The 23269-nt window shown below is 38.2% G+C and overlaps 1 protein-coding gene across 2 annotated transcripts; it reads left to right on the top strand.

Moving 5' to 3' along the window:
• The first annotated feature begins 51 nt into the window (after positions 1 to 51).
• On the top strand, positions 52 to 22942 carry wu:fa11c10 (protein FAM110A). 2 transcript variants are annotated; one of them, XM_051096959.1, is made up of 2 exons: positions 52 to 192; positions 19458 to 22942. In XM_051096959.1, the coding sequence occupies exon 2, from the start codon at positions 19935 to 19937 to the stop codon at positions 21291 to 21293; it is 1359 nt and encodes a 452-aa protein (XP_050952916.1). In that variant the 5' UTR covers positions 52 to 192; positions 19458 to 19934; the 3' UTR covers positions 21294 to 22942. The 2 variants fall into 2 exon arrangements, with proteins under 2 accessions (XP_050952916.1, XP_050952915.1); XM_051096958.1 differs by lacking the exon at positions 52 to 192 and adding an exon at positions 9269 to 9391.
• Positions 22943 to 23269: the final 327 nt, after the last annotated feature.

Consider the following 23269-nt stretch of genomic DNA (forward strand, 5'->3'; position numbering starts at 1 on the left):
AACACGGCACCCTCATGTGTTATGCTCTGATAATGGTATATTCCCCGCAGAAATTCAATCGTCCATCAGTGTTCATGAAAATGTAGTTGCTCTCACTTTTTCTCACAAAGATATTTTAGCTCTTTACTAAATTCATACGGTACAACCTAGTTTGATTTTACCTGTTCGAGGTCAACATTGGAAACTGCTGAGGTGAGTAACGTTACTAAAAATGAAGCCTCAGTGACAGTTTAATCTAGTTTAATAAATATTTCACTTAATGTGGACTAAAGTATTAAAGTAGACGACGCTCGCAACGGTCGAAAATAGTCATCACTCACAGTTTTTTTTAAAATGAGTACATTGAGTTAGATCAAATGTGATTTCTAATGCTGATATCAGTGCACGATATGTATCAGAGGAAATTTGTTCTAGCGAATCTTTATTTTAACGGTTCACAAATGCTTTGAATTATTCCAAGTACATTAAAATATTTTTTTTATTGTTTAATGTTGACGCAGATGATATATGCGTTCTTGACAACCATGTTTTTATGAGCTGAACACTACATTAAAAGCACAATTTATGAGCTCGTTAATATGCCACTCCATGATGACGTAATTAACTGAATCGTTGAATCTTTTCCTTTGAGTATTAACTGCTCGAACGAGCCGATTCGCGGCAGTGAGTCAGCCTCCCCATCTCTAATCATTTCTGGGTGATGAGCACTTTTATTGCAGAATGTCATTTTGAAAATTAATGTGCAGTCTTGTTAAAACTGGAGCCCAAGGGCAAGTCCTGGAGTGAAGGTTTACCGCACATATTCTCTGAGTGATTTGTCCTTGACTGCAGCACTGCTCATTGAAGTAACAAAATAGCTGCACAGAAGTATGAAGTGACAGCTGCTTCCTATCTATTTCACGGTACTGTCTTTTAGACTATTTTTATAGTGAATAGAGCATATTTTGTAATAAGGAAACTGGCCCCAGAGGCCACAGGAACTTCCTTCATTGATATGTCTGTTTTATTTTTACCACTTTAACCTTTAAGACAGTTTCCCATGTTATTAAATCCCAACTGTCAGTGGGAGTATTTTTTGATGCAATCCAGGAAACGTAAACTCATAAGTGTGTGATTATGTGGCTGCTGATGTGCTAGATTGCGTATAATCCCAATACAGACCTGTGTGTTTAGATGTCTGCGAGACACGTATAGGATATCTTTAGTCACCAATCCTAGTGAAACAGATCAAATAACGAGACAGCTTGGCAGTTTAGTTTTACTGTACTGTATAGGCTATTACTAAGTTGTTCTGACCTGATTCCGCTGCAAAGGAAACTGAAAAGGGATTAGAGTATGTTTTGTTATTCCCTGTTAGTTGATAGCCTGAGCATTTCATTCAGTGTCTGTCTAAACAGGGAATTGCATCACGTTGACCTTTTTGAACACAATAAGAACTAAAGTATTTAAACATTAACAGCTATTCTGTGTCAAATCTGCAAGAGGGTTTGCTCTTACGTCACGATTTGGTCAGTTACACGGATGCGCGGACATACTGGCGATACTCGGATATAAATAACAGCATTGATTGCAAGGTTAATGTACTACTGAATATGTTGTTCTGCTAATTTCTGCTGTCTAAACCATGGGAAAAACATGTAGAAGCTGCTAAATCATATAGTGAAAACTTAGTAAGCAGGAAAGTGTGCAATATTTTGACATACTAAATTTAATAGGTGGGAAAAGTACGTATGAGCAGTATTAATTAAGATACTAGCATAATATTTCACCAACCTGACTGGAAATGATAAGAGTAAACACAAATTTTGTCAAGTTTCTTGCCTTGGAAATCCTGGTTCAGTTTGGCCAATCACAAACGCCTTTTGTTCCTCAGTTTTTTTGCACTCTTTTCCTTGATTTGTTATAACTTTTGGCAGTCTATAGTACTACAAATGTTTTTCCCAGTCTGAGCGATTAGTACAGCCCAAAACATGACAATAACTGATCATTTTCAGCAGCAATAATCAGCAAAAGATGCGAGTTTTGTTCCGTTCAGTGGGATTGTTTACGTTCAGCGTCGCCAGTATTGCCGATTGCTGACGCTTAGTAAAAACACTTTTGCCACTTTTCTTTGTGGTATAGTAACTAAAATGTTCATTTTAGATGATAAATGTCTAGATGTTTTCAGATTAGTTTGATAATGGGATCTTTAAAGGTATATGTTTTTGTGTATTTTTGGACATTTCTTGTGGACAGTTGTGATGTAATTTTCGTCATCAACATAACCCATATTATTTTTTCCTAAATTTTTTGCTTTTCTTTTTTTTTCATTTTTTTTTCTGAATTAATTTTAAATTTACATTTTAATAAACATTTAACATAAAATTACATTATTATATCTCGAAAGTTAGTCTAAACAGTTGAATTCATAAAACTTTAACATTTAATGATTAAAAAATTAAAATGAAAAATTACAATTATTTTTAAAAACATTTTACAATAATGTTTTTTTTTTCTGAAATTCTGTCTGTTTTAATTTTTCTGGATTATAATTAAATACAAATTAATTGGCATCGCTCCTGTATTTATAAGAGGGTTTCGCAATTCTGTCTGCATTTTCTTTTTCGTATGTCCACTAGGAAGTGTACATACAGTAAATGCATATACTTTGAAGAGTTTGTGTGCTCATTTGTGCACTAGATGTGGAAAATGCAGTCTAATCAGGCCTAAGATGTATTTGGATAGAGTAAAGCCCCACAGCATCCCACATGTGGCAAAAGATTGTGCGCACTTTGGCTGAGAATTAGTGCTGATGTCAGTTTTCTGGAAATCATCCTCCACAGTGTTGTGAAATGTGGGATCAGCGTGGATGTCATAACAGAGTCTGAGTCTATGACTTAACTGGTCTCCTTGGTTTCCTCCGGTTGTGCTTTGTAGATTTCCAGAATGTGCTACAAGTCAAATTCCTGTTTAGGATTGTCAGGACTGAGTAGAGGTCTATCAGCAGAGATAAAGTTACTGTTTAGTGAAGATTAATCTGTAGTCTGCATATTCTCTGTCTCCTCTGGAGCAAAGTCTGTTTTTCAGACCATACACACACACACACACACACACACACACACACATACCCACCCTCAACCACAGACTAGCCACTAGGTCCTAAGCCAGTTAGTTTGCAAACCATGTGAAGCGCCACAGTCTCTCTCTGTGATATTTGACAGCCGCAGGGCTCCAGTGGATAAAATGATCCTACGCTCAGCAGAGTTGAGAAGATTAGAGAGAGAATCTGAGACATTTTGGGTTTTTAGAGTGATCTCCAACTTTCCTAAAACTCTAAAATGTGTCTGATCGTTTTAAAGAATTAACAGCTATTGAAAATTAAACTTTTTGAAAAAAGTTTGATTCAGTGAATCAATGTAATCAAGAGGTCTTGTTTATTGTGTGATTTCTCAGTAGCTGATAAGTTGATAATAGGATATAAACAGACAAGCTACTGGAGAATATGATGTTGAGTGTGGTGGTGTTTCCTATGACCCGTATGTTTTATTTTATTTTGTACTATAAAGCAAATAAGGGCTTTCCATAGAACATGGACATCTTGAACCAATGTCCTTAATCATTTTTTCCTCTCCAATGAGCAAAAACATTTCTAACGGACGGAGTTTAAAGCTGTTATTATAGTGACACACCATGTGACTCATTTCTCTGACAGAGTCTATTTAACCACAAACCCTTTATTAAGTTTTGTATGTACTACAGGAATGGTTGCTAATCAACAAATGCTTGTATTTTTAAGCTGCATTTCTAATATATACTGGATTACTGTACATTGTTGTCTTTTATAATAAAGTGCATGTGAAAGTGCTTTTATTAAAAGTTTATTAAAAGACTCTTCTGCTCACCAAGCCTGCATTGTAAAAAAATATTACTACAGAATTTTTTTATTTTTTTGTAAAAAAATATTTTTACTATTTAAAATAACTGCTTTCTATTTGAATATTTTTTTGAATATTTTTAGCATCATTACTCCAGTCACATGATCCTTCTGAAATCAGTCTAATATTTTGATTTGCTGCTCAAAATGTATTATTATTTATTAACATTTATTATTATTATTATTATTATTATTATTATTATTATTATTATTATGTTGAAAACTGCTGGGTAGAATTTTTTTTAGGTTTCTTTAATTAATAGTAAGGTAAGAATAACAGCATTTATCTGAAATAGAAATCTTTTGTAACATTGTAAATGTCTTTATCATCACTTTCGATCAATTTAAAAATAAAAAATAAATAAAAGTGTTAATTTCTGTATTTAAAAAATACTGATTTCAAAGCTTTTGAATGGTTTAGTATATAATGTTACAAAAGCTTTTTAAATCAGATAAATGCTGATCTTTGAATCTTTCTGTTCATCAAAGAATCCTGAAAAATCTACTCCATTGTTTTAAATACTGATGATAATAATAATAATAATAATAATAATAATAAATGTTTCTTGGACAGCAAATCAGCATATATCAGCACTGAAGACTGGAGTAATGATGCTGAACATTTAGCTTTGATCACGGGAATAAATAAAATTTTAAAATATATTAAAATAGAAAGCAGTTATTTTAAATAGCAAAAACAATTTCACAATTTTACTGCTTTTGCTGTATTTTGCATCAAATACATGCAGGTTTGGTTAGCAGAAGTGACTTCTAAAATTATTAAAAATCTTACTGTTCAAAAACTTTTGATTGGTAGTGTACATTTTATTTCATTTTATTGTATTTTATTTTATTTATTTATTTACTTATTGTTATTTTAGAGAAAAACATCCTGACAGTCACATAATATGAGCATAGAAATTCCAGAAATATGAAACTCTGGGATGCTCAACTAATAAATCTAGTCTTATTTTTATCTCTGGATGATCCTTTTTGTCCCATAAGAAGTTTGCCACATCAACCGCCCACATGTGTTTACTAAATACAGCTTCCCCACGTTTAGACTTCAAAACGTGACCGAGCTTTTCTCTTTTCTTCGCGCACTCCTCTAAATCTCCGTTTTTTTCCTGAGGAATGTGAGTTGGCTCTTTCAGGCCTATCCCTAGAAACTGCCCTCCCAAGATAAACACCGCTAGTCCAGCCAGCCCTCCACCCTTCCCAGAGGGCTGTGTTTCTCTCCAGCACGTGAGAGACTGAATCTGGCCTCCTCCCCGGTATGGCACCGCGACTGAGAGCACACTCACCCTTGATCCCTCTCTGTCTCTGTGCATTGATTGGCTCAGGTGCTCTTGTTTTTGTGTAACGTCTCCCAGATTTGTGGTATTGACTCGCCTGGCCTCTTCAGCAAATGGTTTAACCTTTTGTGTGTGTGTGTGTGTGTGTGTGTGTGCACGTGTTGACGCTGGCGCAATTTCAGACAATCCTTTCAGTGCCACCCACTTGTAACCAGGCCTACACATGATCTCTGCTCTGATTTCCGCAGAATTTAAAGTTGTAAAGATGCCCTCCTCTTGCGTTGTTGTTGTTCATCAAGATAACAGGGAACATCCTCAGAACCTTGTTGAATTTTCTGTCAAGGTTCTCTTAGGATTAGTAACAAACATTCTTCCAGTAACATTAATAGACTGTTCAATTTTTGAATGTTTTTTTTAATCTTTCTAGTTTCGGAACATTCAGAGCAAATTCAAAAGTAACATTCTCATAATGTTTGCAAAATGTTTTGAAATAACGTTTAATAATAACTTATTGGGAACGTTAGCGAATTGTTGTTAGCTGGGTAAATCCGTACTGCAGAATTTCATGCAAAAAATGCCAAATTCTGAGATTCTGTCCAGACCTGCTTATAACACCACTTTTGAATTCAGAGGGAATTGGTTTGGCATCCGTCTCTCTTCTATCCTCTGATAAGAAATGTAACCCACATGAAAATATGAACCATTTATTTAAATGCAGCTGTTAGGTATGTAAACAACTTGTTATGATCGTTGACCTCATTGTGGCAAACTGCCAGTTTTAAGTAATCAGTCGATCGTGTTTATTTGCACATGCAGGTTCACAGAGGTGTGTGTTTGTGATGATTTAGTGGTGTGAAAGCCTGTTTGGACATGTCTGTGTGTAATATGAGTTGTAAAAGGAGATGTCCATATACGAGTCTGACCCTGTGAGTGTGAGTGTGTGTGTGTGTGTCTCGTTCAGAGCCTACAGCGTGGTCTACGATCTTCAGAATGAAAGATGGGCAGCAGAAGTAATCCTGCGCTGCTCCATAATCCCCTCTTTCAAAGACACTGCCATTCTTCAGCAGCTCAGATGAGCACCCAGACAGATCAGTGCTGACAGCATTACCAATGTGGCACACAGGGCATCTAGGCTCTTTAACATTAGCATTGATCCTGCAGCGTAAGCAGCTTCGCCGTAAACATTTCAAGAACTTGGGCAGGGATGAAGTTACAACGTTAAGGTGAAAGATCAGAGGTCCTTATCCCTGCACCACCGAGTTTGAAGAGATGCATATAGAAATAGAAAAGGTAATCTGATGACAGATGTGAGAAGAACTCAATAATCATCAACTCTTGAGCGCCATTATTTCAATTACGTCAAATGGTTGCACTTAGTGAGCTACTGGCACTACATGTTGCTATTCTTACCTCAAAACAACTCAAAAAACAAAATACTGATACAAGCTTTTGGTTGTAATTTTCAGTCGGAGAGCAACAAGAGAAGCAATGTAAGTCTTCACTGCTGAAGATGCCTGTGGACAAATAAAACTTCCTAAAGACCTGTGTCTTTGTTCTCTACATTAGCCCTGATGCATTTGTGGATTTAGTCGACCACAGCTACTAAAAGAGCTTACAAATGGCAGAGACAAGAAATGCTAGATGCCATCCTGGCAGATTGTAAACATGCAACGCTTGTCATGACACTGCGTCCACTGAAGGAGTTTCTCAGCTCGGATTTCACTCAATGTCCAGGGGCGTTTAGACTCCCTGTGGGGAAACATCGATGGTACGGCATCTGGTTGAAGCCTATGCTTATATCCATCGCCACCTGTAAGCTTTTTCAGCAGCTGTATGTTATTTTCCGAGTTGTGATGTGGTAAAAATAGCAGCCGGTAGCACCATTACCTCACAGAGTACATCCATTTCACATAATCGAAATAATGGTGCCCCCCATAGTCCAAAATATGTATAAAACTGAGGATTTTTTAAGTAATGAAAATCTTTCAGGTTTTCTACTATATATTTTAGTAAGAGACATAATTTCTTTTATATTAAGCCATACAATACTTAATACCTGGGGTTCCCTCTAAATTAATTTACTCATAATTTTGTATATTTATGTGTTTTACATTGAGAATAACAGAGACTGCTAGAAAACTCTTGTAGTTATATGATTATATAAAGTTATTAGAAATATAAAATATAAGTATTATGTCTTGGGGGGAAATGAGGGTGGTGTTCAATGAAAATATGTGACCCTGGACCACAAAACCACTTTAAGTAGCATGGGTATTTGTAGCAATAGCCAACAATACATTGTGTGGGTCAAAATTATCAATTTTTCTTTTATGCCAAAAATCATTAGGATATTAAGTAAAGATCATGTTCCATGAAGATATTTTGTAAATTTCCTACCTTAAATATATCAAAACTTATTTTATAAATATTTAGATCTTTTTTTTACTTATTTATTTTGTGCACCCTCAGATTCCAGATTTTCAAATAGCTGTCAGACAAATATTGTCCGAACAAACCATACATCAATGGAAAGCTTATTTATTCAGCTTTCAGATGATGTGTAAATTGACTCTTATAGCTGGTTTTGTGGTCCAGGGTCACATATTGGCAGGGCAAGTTTTGGCCTGATTGGGCAGGTAGAAAAACAAAAATTAAAAGACATAAGTAGTGCTAGTTGTTATGGTCTCAAACACACTATCACTATGTTTTCAGTGCATGTAATCATTGTTTATAGATGATGAAATGTTGCAACACCTTAAATTTAGCCTGCTTCATTTTCACAATCCAGGGGTGCACATTTGTCTCACAAAGATGACATGTAACTTAATGTGCATTTTCACCTCAGATCCCTCTATACACAGTATAAATTTGATACAGTATGTTAAGTTGATAAATCAGCAGTTTAATTTTATCAATTAAATCATGCACAACAGTTAATCGTCACTCTATCATTAACACCCCTATTTCAGAGTTTTGGTAGCATCTGCCTGATTAACTTTCCTTAACGCAGACACAGCTTCAGCCATTCCCATAGAGATCTGTTACCATAGCCACAGGCAGACATTCTGTGGGTATTGTGATTACGGTGGGACTCAGGTATGCCCCCTTGGCATGAGGGTGTGGGTTTCAAAGGCAGTCAAATGGAGAGGAATGGGCTAAGAATCCACACCTGCACTTGACTGAATGAATTGACCAGGAGAGGAGGAGCTCTTTGGGTCAGACTTGTTTATTTGTTGTGCATCTGGATAGCATCTATTATCTGTTATCAGCAGAACATTCACCTTCACACAAAGGTGGTCTGCCAAAGTAGACGCCATCCAACCACTCCTAAAATAATGTGGCTAATCTTACTTAAAATGGAGAGGTGGAGTCTCCAAAGTGAGTTTGATTTTAGCATGTCGGTAAAAATAAAGTATTTGTTTCATAACTTTGATTCATTTGTCACTGTGAGCTGGATCCAGTCCACTCCCTGCTCTTACCGGATTTTACCAGTGTTTTGAATGCCAAAGACTCATATTCTGAGATCCGAGAAACCACAAATTCTTCATAGCGGTCTGCTTCCCAGAACAGAAAGCGCTCATACGAGATGATTCTCTTCAGTCTGTCTCAGGTAATTCCTTGGAGATCTTCCAGAAATTGTCAACCCAATGACGGGATTTCCTTATGGCCACCAGTGCAGTGCTCCTTTTACTTTGATGAAGCCGACAGACGCTCTTATATCACTTCCTCCTGTAGTCTAGGTGGAATGTTGGAAAAGATTATTAAGAGGTATTTTGAGAAATGACCGGCACAAATATCCAGGAGGTGAACACCAATGGGAAGCGACAACTCCAATCGGAAACCTCTTGAGACCAAGAATAGCAAAGGATTTGTGGAGTAAATAAGGCACAAACACATACTGTGGTGCATGAATGGATTCATTTTGTCATGTGTCCGTAAAGGAAGTGTTGCTCTTTCTGCTTGTATTTCTCTATCCCGGCTCTTCCTGAAAGAGTTGGATGGGAGGAGGAGCAATGTAGGGAAGAGGGAGGAGGAGAAGTATTTGAGTTGCCGTCTCAGTCGCGCACACACACATAGACTCTCACACGCATTCACCGGAGCGCCGACTCTCTGCTGAGCTCCGTTCTTCAAAAGGCTCGACAGCTTGAGAGCTTCATCCTGCTCTTGGAAAACACTTGTCCTGGTAAGTTAAGCAACTTGTAAGAGATCCAGTAATCTATAGACAAGTGGATTAGTCTCATGCTTTCTGCAGTTAGTTTGTGTTGACTGTGTTGAACTTGGGCTTTAAAGGTTGGGGTTTTAAATCTATTTATCTCCCTAACATATCGTTTTTTGTTTTTTTTTTATCTTCAACTGGAATAGCAGTAACAGTAAGGCTCATGTATAACTCATGTTCTCTCATTTCATCATTCATTTATGAATGTCTTTAGTGAGTCTAATTTGAGCGTGCCGGGACTAGACTGATTACCTAGTGGGACATAATGGTTGTTTATATGGGATCAGTAAGAATCGTGTGAGTGTAGGGTGATTGAGTTCAGTTTTTGGGCACTTCAATGCAGATGAGCTCCAGGTATTTTCCCACCTCATTAGGACTTTTATTGTATATGCATTAAAACAGTGGATAACTGTGGGTTTGCATTTATGAGCTCAGTTGTTGGACTGTGTTAGTTTTTGTTTGTGCTGAACATCGTTTTGTGCCTTGTTGTTAAGGATGCACCAATATTAAAGTTATGGCTGATATTTATTATTTAAAACTTTTTTTTTTAACAAATTTTTAATATTTATCTGTACTTTTGTGTAAATAAATGAAAAAGAAATTATAATTAAAATGAATTATTTTAATTTTCTACAATTGAATTTAGCCATCACAACATTACAATGTACAGAATCAGAAAATGGATATTCAACATTATTATCAATACCAGTATTTTCATGTTATGGTTGATAACAATTGAATGGCTAATATTAAAAGTACATACAAAAAATACACAAACAGCTTGAATTTTGAATTTCAAATTTGAATTTTGAATTTGTTTAAGGCATCACATTCACTCTAAAAAATGCTGGGTTAAAAACAACCCAGTGCGGGGTTTAAAACAAAATATTGTCAAATCCAGCGACCAGTTGTTTTGACTAGGGCTGCAAAACAATTAATCGTGATTAATCGCATTCAAAATAAAAGTTTGTTTGCATACTATGTGTGTACTGTGTGTATGTATGTGTGCATATATGTGTATATATATATATATATATATATATATATATATATATATACACACACATACATGTATATATTAAGGAAAATATATTATATTTCTATATAAATATAAGCATAAATATACAAATATTTTTAAAAGTATATACATATGTGTGTGTATATATACATTATAACATAATATACATGGTACATGCACATATAGTATTTTTTATATTTTAAAATGTGAATAACAGCGATTAATTGTTTTGCAGCCCTAGTTTTGACCCAGCAGTTGGGTTAAATGTTTAACCCAACCTTCTGGGTAGTTTTATTTAACTCAACTATTGCTCAAAATTACTATATGGCCCAAACATAGAATGAACCCAAAATAGGATGGAAATTAAAACTATACATAATTACTAGAGGCATCAGCAATAATCAAAAGGTGAACATTTATTAATAAGCAACTTAAAAAATGTGTATTATTTAATTATTATTTATTCAACTTCATTTATTGAACGTATTAATAAATGCTAATTTCCAACCTGTTTTGGGTTCATTTTTTATTTTGGGGTTAAACATTTAACCCAGCCGCTGGCTCAAAACATCCCAATAGTTGTGTTTGTCCACATTTCACCCAGTGCTGGGTTGTTTTTAACCCAGCATTTTCTTTTGTAAATTATGATAAATTTGAATTTATTTTGAGATTCGCTGAAGATTACATTTACCAGTGTTAATAAATTATTAGTGGTAATCTTAATGTAAAAACAGGTGAAAATACCATCAGCAATTAAATATCCAATACTGAACGATACAGATAAAAAAAACTTGATAACCAGTATGATATGATATACATCATACATCCGTAAAATGACTGTTTATGAAAACAGTAGTGATTGAGAAATGAGGAACTGAGTCAGTGTGTGTGTGTGTGTAATAATAACAACAACTGTGAGGCATTTTGTCATATTATCTGCATATTCATGCAGGAAAAGATCTCTATCTCTTTTTCCCTCTCTGAGATCCATTAACTCACTAACATTCCTGGCTTAGTTATTGGTCAAACTGGGTTAATAGGTGACCTCTGTCTGTGTGTGTTTGCAGACCATGTTTGTGTTGTGCTCTAGTTTTTGTAAACGCAGTTACTAGTTGTTTGTTGTTCTTTTGTTTTGGTGAGTGTGTGTGTGTGTGTGTGTGTGTGTGTGTGTGTGTGTGTGTGTGTGTGTGTGTGTGTGAGACTGTGGGAAAGCGGAATTGGTAGCTGCGGTGGAAGAAGGTAAAAACAACACTCTGGGCTGACGCTTAAACCGTCTCATCTTTGTGATTACATGCTGTGTCCACACACGAATATGCTTCTGTGTGACTGTTAGCTTGCTTGTGTGTGGCAGGCGTGAGTGTGCATGTGTCTTTAGTGTTTAGAATGTGTGAGTGACATTTCTCAGCTTCACTTTGTCAGGCCTGAGGCAGGCCACAGGGTCAGGGTCCATTTAAAAGACCCCGGGGTCATGGATTCCTGAGATGAGTCTGACTGAGACAAGGTTGCCATGGATGTAATTAGAGGATGATCAGGCCATTTCGCTTGATCAATATGACAGCGAGGTGCATCTCTTTTTATACCGCTGACAGCGCTGTGAAAATGTTGCTAGGAAGATTGAACAGTACTGGTTTGAGATTTTAAAGTGACCTTTGCCACCAACAGTGTCCTTCCTCTAAAGTGCAGCTGGTTCTGCAGAGCTTTATCCCGTGGAAACGGTAAATCACTAATAGTTGTGTAAGTGACAGATCACCCAGGTCTCTGGGGTCAGATACATCTGTCTGAGCGGCGCTGTGTTGCATGAGTGTCCTGATCTGCTGTGACGTTCAGCCCTGATCTGAAAACTCCAGGGATCTAGTTTGATCTAATCTGGTTACTTTGATTTGAAGTTTTAAAGTGATGGACGGAGGGAAATGTGCGGATTCTATGGTCACATTGTGGCTGGCCCATAAAGGACAGATGGACTTCTTGCTTTCATCTGATTATCTTATTACAGTCAACATGAGAGATGGAAAAACGGACCGATCCTATTCTCTGTACGTTTTCTCTCTAACATGCTTCTGTGACACATTTATGGGAGGTTGAACGTTATTAGTTTACACTAATTTTGTATGTAAAATGATAATGATAAATTATAATCAATATAACCTGATGTTTGGCCATTTAGTCCCTTTAGTTTTTTTTTTATTTCTATATTATTTATGTCCTTTTAGACATAAAATTAATATCCCAAAATGATGAGAAGATATAAGTTTATAAGATAAATTAAAAGGTGATTATTCATAATAATAATATTAATAATTAAAATCATATTAAAAATTGAAGGGACTAATATATTTTTCTTTTTAATTCTGTATTTATGTCCTTTTAGATAGATCTTCTCATCATATTGAGGATATAAATTTTATAAGTGTATAAGATAAATGAAAAGGTGATTATTAGATAAAGTTATTCATAATAATATAAAAAATGCTTAAAATATATTATTAGAACTGCAACAATTAACTGATAATGAAATAATGTGCTTTTTTTCTTTATTATCGTTTTAAATATAATGATGTGTTATATTGACCTTTCTGCTTCAACCTTTTTTAAATACATTTTTACACATAAATTACACAATTTTTTGGGAGCCGACGATGAAATGTTTTTTTTTTCCTAAATTCTTTTTTTTTTCAGTTTTAATTTTTCTATTCCTTTTTTTCTATTTAATTTTTTCTAGACCCTGTTTTAATGGTTAAATTAAAAAAATATTAATCAAAATTAATTGAAATCGTGAAACCTATTCAATTTAACAGCAGTTTATTAAATATTTAAAAAAATACATTTTTAAGACCTTATGAAATATGCTTTATTTTTTCTCAAATTCAGTTTTTTTTTTTTTACGAAATTCTGTGTTTTCCATCAATTTCAGGACTCCATTGTAATGGTTTCATTAAATTTTACTAATCAAAAGCATGTCTAATTAATTTATATTTATATATATATGACCAACCAAAGAATTACTCGATAGATTGCCAAAAAAAAAATTAAGTACAGCCGTCTATATTATTTATATTAATTATAAATGATTACAAATGTATTTAGAAATTTGTGTAGTAATGTCTATTCTTTTTTTCTAAATTCTGTAGTAAATTCATGTAGAAATTTAAAATTTATTTTCTTTACTTAAAATCAGCAGAAGTCTATGTTATGCCTCCAATTATTTGGCTAAAAACTCTCGAGTGTGAGAAATGCCACTGAGGGTACTCTGTATTTACATCTCTTTAGGTATCCACACATCGGCTGACATTATAAATGGAAGATGAATGATGATAATATCCTCAGGGCTCATTCAGACATTCAATGTTAGCTGTATCCTGGTCTAGCTGTGGGACGTTTAATACAATACCAGCTCTGTCTAATGATGTTGTGTTGAGAGGTCATCCTGGCCTGCTGTGGACGGAGGGGAAACAGCTGTGCCGTGCGCTGCCACACATTGAGAAGAGAAGGCTGTTTAAAACCATTATAACCAGCTGTCCTTTACCGATAGAGCTTTGTGGTAGTAACGGATGGAGGCAGTGTGAAAGGTTATCAGGCTAAAGGCTTGAATCCTCTGGGGCGTCTTTATCGCGGTCGCTGAGGTGAGTTGAGTGAGAGGTGCGACTCTGTCAATGCAGTAAAAGCCGTCAGGGAAAACCCTTGGGAATGATGCTAGTTAGCTTGTACTTACACCTAACACCTACAGTGTAGTGCAAGAGGTCAAATCTTTAAGTGAGCGGTCACACAAATGAGGTTCATCTGTAGGGCACAGCCACTTAGATTCACTCTGAAACAAGCTAAAACAAGCCGTTATCAATAAATCAATCGAGAACTGTCACATAAAAGCACTGGGAATATATAGCTACTTGTTGCTGAATAGTAGTTTACGGGGGCTCGTCCAGAATGCATCTTATCTGTCTCTCCTTGTCAATAAAACAAAATAAACGACCCTGCAAAGGTAATATTTACCTCACAGGGTGGTGATGGTCTCTCCCTAAGTCTGACACATTCCACCTCTTTTTTACTTACATAACGTCTGCTTTACTCAGCAAGATGGCTCATGTTTCCAGTTGGGAGAGATTCCTGAATTCCCTCGTTACTCATAGTGACGTCAGATCTCCTGCAGACAGTTCTTGCCTAATACCTGAACGGATTCACACAAGCTTCCTGCAGTATTGACACGTTAAAGGATGGAAAGTTTGTAGCCTGGGGGACAGGAGCGTAACTTTGCACAGATGACTCAGAGTGAATCCTTCCAGGCTGCTAGGAGCAGGAAATGTCAGGTTTGATCTAGTTAGAGCTGTCAGTCTTAAATGCCTCAAATACCTTCACATTTTGACATCCAGGAGCTTCTCATCAACGCTCCAAGCCTGACAACTGTACAGCTTAGGGCAAGGGTGCCCAAACTCGGTACTGGAGGGCCGGTGTACTGCAGTTTCACTCCAGCTTGCCTCAACACACCTGCTGGGAAGTTTCTAGTATGCCTAGTAAGAGCATGATAAGCTGGTTCAGGTGTGTCTAATTGGGGTTGGAGCTAAACTCTGCAGGACGCCGGCTCTCCAGGAGTTTGGGCACCCCTTAACTAGGGTAAGGATCACCATTACTGTTTTTCCCTTTCATAGCGAAGCGCAGCAAGTTTAGATTTTGTCAAAATTGACACATTTTGAGTTCTTACGGACATCTGGTTAGGGTTAGGGCTGGGCGATTTTATCAATTAATTCAAATTTAATGCTTTGCTATAATTTTATTTTTTAGAAATCGAGGAATTGTGAATAGGAATGTTGAATGGGAATATTACCAAACGTTAGAATTAGACACTTAAACAAAATGCCAATGAAAGCAGTAAAGAGAAAAGAACGATCCAACCGCATGTCAGCGCACGTGATTAACCGCTCACATGTGGCGCACTCATTTCGCTAGGTGCCGTTCATACAGAATGCACTTTTGTGTTGACAAAGATTCAACGAGGGCAGTGGAATAGGAAAAACATGCAAGATGATAGGAGTGAACTTTGAACTTGAGCGTCGCGATAAGTTTGTTGTTTTTTTCTTTTAGAAAACAACAAATCTTGTACTATTTCAAATTATTGTTTACCAACTTTCTGTTTCACTCTTTTCTGTTTTTCAGATATCCGACCCACTTCTGTCTCTCCCTCCCTCACTCTCTCTTTCATTTTCCTTGTTCTTTTTTGTTTTCCCCACTCACGTGTATCTCTCATGTCGGGTCTGCTGTCGCAGCAGTAATTGAAAGACATCCTTAAAACAGCAGATCTCTCCCAGTCATGCTGAATTCCCCTCTAATTACATTGCGGAGTTTCTTTCAGCCAAAATTAGTGAGGTCATTTTTTACTTTCTCCCTGCAGCTGTAGACCGCCGTGCTCGACCCGCCGTCTCCCAGTGCATTTGTCCATAGTTTTTACTATAAGCTTATTCGCATCAAATTTTCCTTCACCTCAAATTATTAAACGCATCCATTCAGGTATAAAAACACTTACAAAAACATCACTGTTAAATACCATGCTCAAACATTTTCCATTCACGTTTTTTTGCGGCTCAACCAACAGTCCAGTTCACCACTAAACACTGTGGGGAAAATGACATCAGCTCTCAGAAATCAAGAACAGATCTTTATTTTGTGCCCAGCAAGGTTTGCTTTGGAGATGCCTGTGTGTTCCTGTGGTTGTGGCAGACTGACGTGGGTGTGTGTGCCTCTTAAGTGTGTGTATTCCTGGCTCTCCCCACGTCCTCGGTGTTCTGCGTCCAGTCGGCTCAGCGCTGAAATGCTTCTGTTATCTCTATCAGTTCACACCACGCTTGTGCCCAAAGCTGTGGGCTGTTTGTGCCACCCTCGCCCCTGTGTCCCTCACATTCCACTGTGTGTTTGCTTCTGTTTCGGGATCTTGTTTTATGTGAGATCTAAACACACTAATGGTTTTGGGATCACTGTGTGCTGTAAGATGATTGCTCTAAACAGTGGTTCCCAGCTGGTGGGTTGCAACCCGAAATTGGGAACTAAACCCTGCTTATTACAGTGTGCATGGGAGAACTTTATTTTTAATCACTGCTCAAGCTCTGAATGGATTATAGATGTGTAACATTTTGGTTCCTATATTATCTGCCAACATTAGTGATTTAAAATGTCTTAGTTATTGTTCATTTTGGATACATATTAGCCAACTTTGGATATTTAAATGTTCATTTCCCCTGTTTTATGTTTCAATTGCACATATGTGACCCTGGACCACAAAGCCAGTCTTAAGTAGCACGGGTATATTTGTAGCAATAGCATACATTGTGCGGGTCAAAATGATTGATTTTTCTTTTATGCCAAAAATCATTAGGATATTAAGTAAAGATCATGTTCCATTAAGATATTTTGTAAATTTCCTACCGTAAATGTATCCAAAGTTAATTTTTGATTAGTAATATGCATTGGTAAGAACTTCATTTGGACAACTTTAAAGGCGATTTTTCTCAATATTTAGATTTTTTTTTCCCAAATAGTTTCAGGAAACAAACCATACATTAATGGAAAGCTTATTTATTCAGCTTTCAGATTATGTATAAATCTCAGTTTCAAAAAAGTGACCCTTATGATTGGCTTTGTGGTTCCTGGTCACATGTAGAAGTTAATCTTTAAAAAATGACTTCAGTGTTTTATTTCTGTTTTAGCTTCATAAAATTGAGGTTGAACCACTGACGTCACATGGACTATTTTAACAATGTTCTTAGTATCTTTTTTGGCCTTGAACATGTCAGTTATGTTACTGTCTGTAACAGGGTCAGAAAGCTCTCAGATGTCATCAAATATCTTCATTTGTGTTCTTAAGATAAACAAAGGTCTTACGGGTTTGTAATGACATGAGAGTGAGTAATTAATGACAGAATTTTTATTTAGGGGTGTACTATCTAAGATGTAACCACATTTGAATGTTACATTGGCTATTTGTCTGTTTGCTTATCTCACTGATGCCTGAGCAGTTAAATAGTTTTGAGAAAGGGCTCTGATGACTTAACAAGCCTAGAATTTCTGATAGCTTTCATTGTTATCCATATATGTGCAAGCCTTTGTGCTTGTGGTCCCTGTGGAAGTGCTTTCTTCCATGTTGGTGTTTGGTAAAGGCCGGTCTAGCACAGGGGAATACAGAGATGTGGAGGGGAAGGAATGATGATCCATTTTGGCTTTTGGACACTAGAGCTGCCTCACCCCTAGCAGCAAAGCAGGCTCCTGAGCAACTGTGCCTTCTATTAAAAGCCTCGCCATTGAGAGACAGCTGTATGTGTGTGTGCATCATCTAAATGCATCACAGAATTTGACCTGGATAAGCATTTATTGCATTACCCTGTCCATAAGCCTCTTATAAGACACAATATCAGATAGAGAAATGCCAAGCATGTTTAAATAATTCTATTTCCATAGTGATGGAAACATCACAACACAAGGCATTTTTCAATGCCAGTGGTAACCTACTTTGAACTTACCTGTCACTCTGATGTTTTGATCTCGTAGTCACGTACAAGTCAGAGTCACTTCTGAATGATAGAAAAACCAGGTAGTCATTGGTGGCAATATGTTTTTAATCTCGTATGTAAAGCAAATAACTCTGAAGAATCATGTAATGTTCCTAAACAATAATCAGTCAGCATAACATTAAAGTTAAAATTGGCAAACCCTGAAACTTCAGAGGAAGACCAAGCTACTACCAAAGCCAGACAGTTTTAGTATCTGGAAAAACATGCACTGATAAAATGTTCCCAATGATCCAAGCAACATGCATTAAGAAAGTAAATGGGTTCAATTTTGATTTCATGTTGAAAATAATTGCAGTGCAATCCAAGTAGCTCATTTAGGCTATTTATTGTTCAGTCTTCCGGGCAAATGTTAGTAAGGTTATTAGCGGTTTTCTCTAAAGGCAGTTCATTCTGTTCTGTACTTAGTTTAAGACTATATTTAGGGTTTCAAATTAGCTGTTGCTTGGTTAGAGAGTATGTCTGTCTTCCTATTGTATTAAGTCTTTTCTATCTTATTAGTAAAAGAAGGGGAGGGGGAGCGTAACGGGGATGAGGGCCCAGACAAGAAGTCATGCTATAAAAAGATTAATTAAAAATGTGTATTTGAATATAATGATGATGATGAGGAACAAGCCTCTCAGCGCTCTTGATGATGTAATCCAAACCTTTAATGCAGTAACAAAAAGGAGAATAGGGAAGGGAGAAGGCAAATTGCCTTCACTCCCTTGACAATGAGGATCAAGAGAATATGAAAGCATCAGAAGTTGTGATGAAGGGAAAGAGAGTGCGAGGAAAAAGTCTAAATTTGAGCCAGCACAGATGAGAGAACAGTCTGTTTATAGTTATAAGGTAAGAGGGTTTTACCACATTGAATAAAACTAGCTCAAGAAAGATTCAAATGAGCCTTGGCTTAGATCTAGTCTGAGAACAAATATAAAAGATGATAATCTGCCTATAATGTACTCTGTAAAGACACTACACAATGCGCCTTTGTGCGCTCATGAACACTGAACAAGTGGAACGGAGGAGGATATTTAAATATTTTCATAAAACGCCACTATTTGATGCAATTCAGTATAAAAGATTGCAGCTGTTCTCTAGCTCTGCCCTTTTCTTTTTTGTTTCTTTTCAAAGAATCACATTTGAATGAAAATTCAGTAGGAGTGTTTGTTGTGAGTGGGGGGAAGGGTGCAATTGGTCAGCGTTCCAACCTTAGACCAATCAGAGATCAGCTGCTGGCTTAGTCCTTTCTCCTCCTCCTGTGCTTGGAACTCTTTACTCTTTCCTGATTGGCTGCTCCCACATGCAGCATCTGGAGGCTTTAAGAGTGTAGTGGGAGGGGCCAGACAGGGCATTAAAACCAAACGTCTGCCCCCATTTGCCCTAGAGTACTCCAGTGTCTGTGTGGAGCAGAGGGAGTGAGAGGAGGTCCTCTCTTTGCCTACCCATGTCTGACAGCATCTTTTTCTCTCTCTCCTTCCTCCAGGACAAGAGTCCAGGATTACAAGAAAAAGAGGATCGGGTTTTTAAGGAGTGTTTTACTTGTCTGGGACATCTGGAGTTTGAGAGGAAAAGTCTGAGCCACTGTGTTTCACCAGAACTGTTTTAACTCACTTAAGGATCTACCCCGTCCTGGTGGGTCACTCAGTCGGACTGATGTGGAATGCGACCCTTTATGACCCCATCCCACGGGCCTCTATTCAATGAGCTGGACTCGGGAGAGAGCAGATAATAGAGGCAAGAGGCCGGCACACAAAAAAGAGTAAAAGAAACAGCAGCAGGAGTGTTCAGACTGGTAAGAAAGTTAAAGGGGCTCTTGAAGGTGGGGAAAAAGAGCTTAAAATACAAAGGACACAGAATAAAGAGACCTGCGACTACAGAAGTCTTTCTTGGGACTGCAAGGCAGAAACTTTGACCCTTATCCTTCATTTCACCTCTTAAATTAATCCCACTGCTACCAATCATGCCAGTGGAGACCCTTCGTCCCACAGATGGCCGTCTTAATGGGGGTCCCTTCACCTCTGCCATGCCTTTCCGAATCCTCAACAAAGGCCCGGACTACTTCCGCAGAGTGCCGGATTCAGGAACGCGGAAGCTGAGTGCAGTTGAGCGTCTGGAAGCGGACAAGGCCAAGTACGTGAAGAGTCAGCAAGTAGTCCTTACGAAACAAGAACCTGTGAAACCCCCAATCATCCGCAAACCGCTGTTATCTCCAAGCATGATGATGCAGTGCAGAATAAACACTCCACCAGCAAGGAAGATTACCCGGCGGCTACTTGAGACGGAGAACGGAGGACCCGACCATGCATTGAGCAGAGGACCTCAACTTAACCTGGAAGTACTTAATAATCTAATCAATGTCTGCGACGGACCACTTGCATCTTCGCCTACCCCATCCTCTTCTTCTCCCTCAGCCTCCTCACCCTCCTCGGGAGGTCATAGTATTGGCAGTGGACAATCTGCTGAACCTCAGCACTGCATTAACTTTAAAGCACACCTTGGCTCAACGCCCAACTCCTCTCGCACCTCATCTCCACTTAACAATCAACCCTCACCTGCAGAGCCAAGCCGAAGGCCACCTCCGGTCCCAGCCAGAGCTCCTCGAATGGTACCACAAGGTAGTTACGGAACCCCCAACTCTGTAACTGTGCGACGGGTGGATGTGCGACCACACGCAGAGATCAGGAAACCTCAGAGATTGCCTCTACAGCCCAAACCGAGACAAGCTCAAGTCGCTCAACCACAGATAGCCCAGCCACAGGTACCTCCCACACCTTCTGCTAAGCAGCAACCTTCGACAGCTCACCCTTCATCCCCCTGCATACCCTCCAGCCCGCTGCTTCTACGCCCTGGCATTCTGCCCCCAGCTTCCCCCGCTATCACCCGCATTTCCTCAGCCAGCTCTCGAGGATCACGTCCCGGCTCAACCCGGAAGCACCCCACCCTCCACCGCTCCAAGTCGGACTTGAGCGACCGCTACTCTCGGGCCACAGCTGACCTGGAGCGCTTCTTCAACTACTGTGGGCTGGACCCAGATGAGGTGGATGGAATGGGTGGCGTGGAGCGTTTCGCCCGGGCAAATTCAGACATTGTTTCGGTCTCCAAACTCCGCAGCGTCAGTACGCCTAGCTCGGAGTGCGGGGACGGTGGGGATGGACGTCGAGGAGAAGAGGATGATGACGATGATGACGACGGGCCTGTAAAGCCCAGCGAGCGTGTTCCTTACGGCATCTCGGTCATCGAGAGGAACGCACGTGTAATTAAGTGGCTCTACGGTATCCGACAAGCACGGGATGCGTCACAAAACATCTCCAATGTTTAGAAGCGTCTCTCCGGTTGTCTACTCACCCAGACATGGACAGTATAAATAAGACTTGCTGTAGTATTCGGTTGATGTCTATCACACACCTAATATTTATTACGTTCTTGTTTGAAGATGTTTAAAGGCTCTGACAAGTATTTGTTTTGTTTGTATTTGCCTTACAATATGGATAATGTTCATGATGTTTGTTACATAGAATTTACATGGACTTCCTGTTGTTTTTCAAGCGCGTGATGATTTGCAAGGATGACGTACCTCTATGCGGAATACTACAGACTCTCAGCACTGTGACTTTGATACGTTTTGATTTAAGCAATAAGACTAATGCTAAAGGCACTAAAGTTGCTGAATGGATGATGATGAAGATGATGATGATGAAGGCAGCAGTCGATCTGCTGTGCTGGTGCTGTTCAGGTACAAAGTCTTTATTAAACAGCAGTGCTGTGGGACCCGTGGCCTAAGCTAATTCCTGGAACCATTGTGTTCATAGTATTGGAACTCAGGCAGGTACTTTCTAGTTTTGGAAATCTTTGTACTGGTTGAAGAATTGAAGAATGAATGAAGCTATTTACGATGCTTGTGTTTGAGGTCATCGTTTGGTGTCGGTGGTAATAAGACCTCAGGGATGTGTTTAATAAGCCACACCTAGAACAGACACAGCCTGCGAAGTGCACGCATGTAGAAACTGAGACACATACAAGTCCCTGCTCACTGTGCACATACTTTTGCTCCATAGGTGTCAAATTCACAAGTGCGTCAGATGTTCAGTGTAGAGTTTATTTGAAGGTGAGACTATGATACTGTGAAGAATTCAGAGCTTCCACAGAGGCGCTGCTCCTCTGCAAACATGGCTGATAGACTGTTAATGTTGAATATAAGTTTCAAAGTTCAAAATATAAGCATGTGAGAGCCTCTTGTCAGCATGCACACTTGTAGTACATGGCAAAGCACAGTTGCACGATGTGCACTTCTCAAACATGCATTCCAGAAACAAATGGACGTACATTCCATTCAGCTTAATGTTTATGTATGATTTGTGTGGGTTTTGTTTGTTTGTGACTGTTCCTTCTGCCTGTTTCTGTGTTTCGGATAGGTTATGTTTTTAAACAGTTGTGTAAGACAGGTAAGGTTTAAGAGCTGACAGAACTGAGAGAGGGTGTTTGCCTCAACTCTCAGGGGAATCAAAGCTGTTAAATCTGTTTACTGCCGAGTTTTCGCACTTGTAGTAAAAAGGAAAGCCTTACGAAGAGAAAAACATTATTTTGATGGAAGTTGGGTGAAGATACACATAGACAAGTCATGAGGCCACGCAAATGTTCACTTTTGGTTGAGAAAGTTTTACTTTAGTAAAAAAGCACAATAATCAAGATTATTTTTTTCCTTGACTGTGCAATCTAAATGTAGCCATAAATGCATGAAGAGGTAAATGCGAAACATTTATTGACTGAAATACATTGCTCTGCTGGCACATTCAGAAAGAATACACACAAAGGTACAAACCCTCAAACAGTTCAGTGCGGTAGTTATTGCAGTAGGAGGGTAACATGGTGGTTCTGCTTGTTCTCTGAAGTTTACCATCGACTCAGACAGTCGAATGCAAAATCGGTCTTTTGAAGATGTCAATAAAGAGATGATGTTTTTGAACACAAGCTGTGATGTCATTATTCTCTGTTTAATTTTAGTCCTTGATCTAAATTAATGGAAAAGACATTTTAATCCAGAATGAAGCATATTTGAAAGCCAGTTTACATGAAAAACTAGAACAGATGTCATTCTGAATCTGAATATGATTACAAATTTATTTTGTCCCTTGAGACAGAGAGTTTTGGATATAAAGGTAGCAGATGCAGCTTAACATGAGGCAGGATCCAAACCTGAATTGAACAGATGTTGTTATCCAAACATCTTGACTCAGCTGTGAACGTGAGTTTGCTCATATTTTGTGTTGTCACAGAACTGTAATTATTGATTTTCAT

Source organism: Labeo rohita, chromosome 23, assembly GCF_022985175.1.
Source record: "Labeo rohita strain BAU-BD-2019 chromosome 23, IGBB_LRoh.1.0, whole genome shotgun sequence".
In the NCBI taxonomy this organism is placed as follows: domain Eukaryota; kingdom Metazoa; phylum Chordata; class Actinopteri; order Cypriniformes; family Cyprinidae; genus Labeo; species Labeo rohita.

Excerpts from the sequence above, each read along its gene's own strand:
- wu:fa11c10 (XM_051096959.1), top strand. The coding sequence starts at position 19,935 with ATGCCAGTGGAGACCCTTCGTCCCACAGATGGCCGTCTTAATGGGGGT.